This window comes from Vicia villosa, unplaced genomic scaffold (assembly GCF_029867415.1).
Source record: "Vicia villosa cultivar HV-30 ecotype Madison, WI unplaced genomic scaffold, Vvil1.0 ctg.005894F_1_1, whole genome shotgun sequence".
Lineage (NCBI taxonomy): Eukaryota > Viridiplantae > Streptophyta > Magnoliopsida > Fabales > Fabaceae > Vicia > Vicia villosa.
In genome coordinates, this window is record NW_026706694.1 from 10,653 (window position 1) to 13,337 (window position 2,685).

At 42.4% G+C, this 2,685-nt stretch overlaps 1 protein-coding gene across 1 annotated transcript; it reads right to left on the bottom strand.

Annotated features, from left to right (window-relative positions):
• Positions 1 to 649: 649 nt before the first annotated feature.
• On the bottom strand, positions 650 to 2,376 carry LOC131642845 (uncharacterized; the record flags this gene model as incomplete). The annotated part of the gene is made up of 2 exons (XM_058913018.1): positions 1,191 to 2,376; positions 650 to 1,064 (listed from the first exon to the last, which is right to left on the bottom strand). Coding segments are annotated over exons 1-2 (1,601 nt in total), but the record flags the coding sequence as incomplete, so codon positions are not given.
• Positions 2,377 to 2,685: the final 309 nt, after the last annotated feature.

A 2,685-nucleotide genomic window follows, 5' to 3' on the forward strand; every position in this document is an offset into this window, starting at 1 on the left:
GCAGGAATCTCCTTAGTTTTCACCCCTCCATCAGCAGAATTGGTAGGAGTGTCTTTGATTAACCCAGCAACGCTCTTTCTGAGCTCTTCTTGCCCTTGGACAATGACATGAAGAGTCTCCATAAGTTGGGTCATTCTTTCCCCCATAACATCCATATCCCTACGGAGGGCAGCTTGACTCTGTTCAAATTGATCCATGATTCTCTCGTTGCTCCTGGTGCGGTAAGGATGTAAGAAAGTCAGCTTCGTCGTTGGAAAAGAAATCTGTTATTGGAAGGGACCCCAATTAGAATCTGATAAAAAACCTGAAAATGCAGTATGATATGAGTGCATGGGTGCATGTGTGCATGTTATATTATTTTCAAGAATTTTTAGCTTTGTCTCGAACCAACACTACAAGATAATGAGAAATAACGAAGCGCAACCAAGATAAACAACCATAATCCATTGATTCCACAACCACGTTTGAAGTACAAAATATTCTGCTCTCATGAGCCAACAATACAGAAAATAGAAATAAGAACCCCATCCAACAAGACTGGTGGTGATTCTATAACAAAAACCAATACTAAGCAGGATCTCCCATGTCCAAATGACGAAGTGGGCTATCTCCAATGTTCTTATAGCTCCAAGCCTTCATTTCTTCAAACAGCTTTTTGGTCTCAGCATGGGTTGGTCTTTTAACAACTTCTTGAATCAATAGGTCCTTTCTGAAATGCATGGTCTCCAAGTAACGGCTTCTCAATTCCCAACCTCTGGCTTCCTCTTGAGCTTGAGTATCACTTTGGCCCTTTTCCTCCACTCGACCCTTCAACTTGCGAATCTCTTCATAACACCCCTCAATCCTTGCCTGACGTTCCAGAAGGAGCTTGTCTGCTTTCTTTCGACGGGCTTTCTCTGATTTGGCTATATCAGTCTGGATTTGGAGCCTCTTTGTCAATTCCGCCAACTGATCCTCGTAATGCTCTTTGATCTTCCTCTCTTGAATTTTAGTGGACTTGGGATCGACAACCACTCTCGGCCTCTTCTGAGAAGTGCTTCCTTTGGCATACAACTCTTCAAGCTCTATTTCTCTCATTTTCAACTTATGAAGGGCAGAAAGCTTCTCTTGCCTATCGGTATTCATCTTAACTTGCATCGTCTCCATTTGTTCAGTCAATTTCCGATTCTGCTCAACAGTCTGATTATAACGAGGCATGGAGACAATGTTGGGTTGTGCGCCAACAGGAGGGTACAAAGGATCCTTAATAGGGAAAGGCATTCCTTGGGTATTAGCCACAGTTTCGACCCACTTAGTATAGTCTTCATAAGTCGCACAGTCCCTTTGACCAAAATGCTTCTTGTCTCTCCAACAAATGTTCTTCCAGGCTTGTACAGCTTCTGCCATCTGCCCATTGGCGGTGACCACATGATAGAAAATGTTCTCAGCTATCTCAGATTGCTCAGGAGGATTGACGAAAGCATATCCATAAGTTCTCCTAGCCAAGACGGGATTATAATTGATCCCACCTCTAACACCCATGAGGGGCACATTATTGAACTTTCCACAACTCATGATAACCTCCTTGTCTTCCAAAGATCTGTTATACCATACAATGTCTTTGGCTCTAAGTCCCATAATCCTTTCAGCCCATTTAGAGGTGTGCCTACTATCAACGAAAGCTCCACGTTCAGGCAAATGTGATCTGAACCAACGGTATAGCAAAGGAGTAAAACATCTGACCAAACCCTTCTTTTGACGGTTCTTTTGATGAACTGAATGATAAACATCCCCCAAGAGTGTAGGAACAGGATTCTGTAGAATGAACAAATGGATTGCACTCATATCAACAAAATCAGGTACGTTCGGGAACATTAGGACACCATAGATACTTAGAGCCAGGATAGCCCTAAAAGTGTCCCATTCTTTTGCTTCAGCAGCATCACACCCTCTTTTGACCAGGAACTCCATATGAAAACCCTGGTATCTTCCTCTCTCGGAAAGATTTGCATCAACAACTGACTTGCTCAAATAAAGAGCCTTGGAGATTTCAATAGAAGTGGGAGCCTCCATGGTGCTATAGTACGGAACTTCTCCCTTCTTGATCGGAACACCAAGGAAAAGAGAATATTCTTCCAATGTGGGAACCAAAAGATAGTCAGGGAACGTGAAGCAACAGAGAGAAGGGTTGTAGAACTGAAGCAAGGTATGAACTCCTTCTTGCTCGTACTTGGTGAACGGCATCTTGAGAAGACTCAGAATATACCCATACTTTTCACGGAACCTGGTTGTTTCATCCGGCGTGATCTTCTTAACCAGACACTCGAGAGAATCCAGATTCGGATTTAGAAATGTGTAGGAGATGTTGCGACTACCAGTCTTCAATGGAGGAGCCATGGGTTGGTCGGAGACAAAGCCAAATGTTCCTGAAAATAAATAAACATGCATGTTAAATGACATGGCGGAATGCATTTCATCGGGAGAATCCTAAAGTCCATTCGTAATTGCATATTTTCTTTTCTTTTCTTTTTTGTGAAGTAAAATATTCTCCTTTTATTTTCTTTTCCTTTTCTTCTTATTTTTGAAGTGGACTTTAGAATTCTCCTCAAATGAAGTGAGGTGGATGCAGTAACATGATGTGTCATGATGCAATGTGGTGAGAGACTGAGTGCCTCTCGCAATTCTGAATATCTGAGTAACACTGGG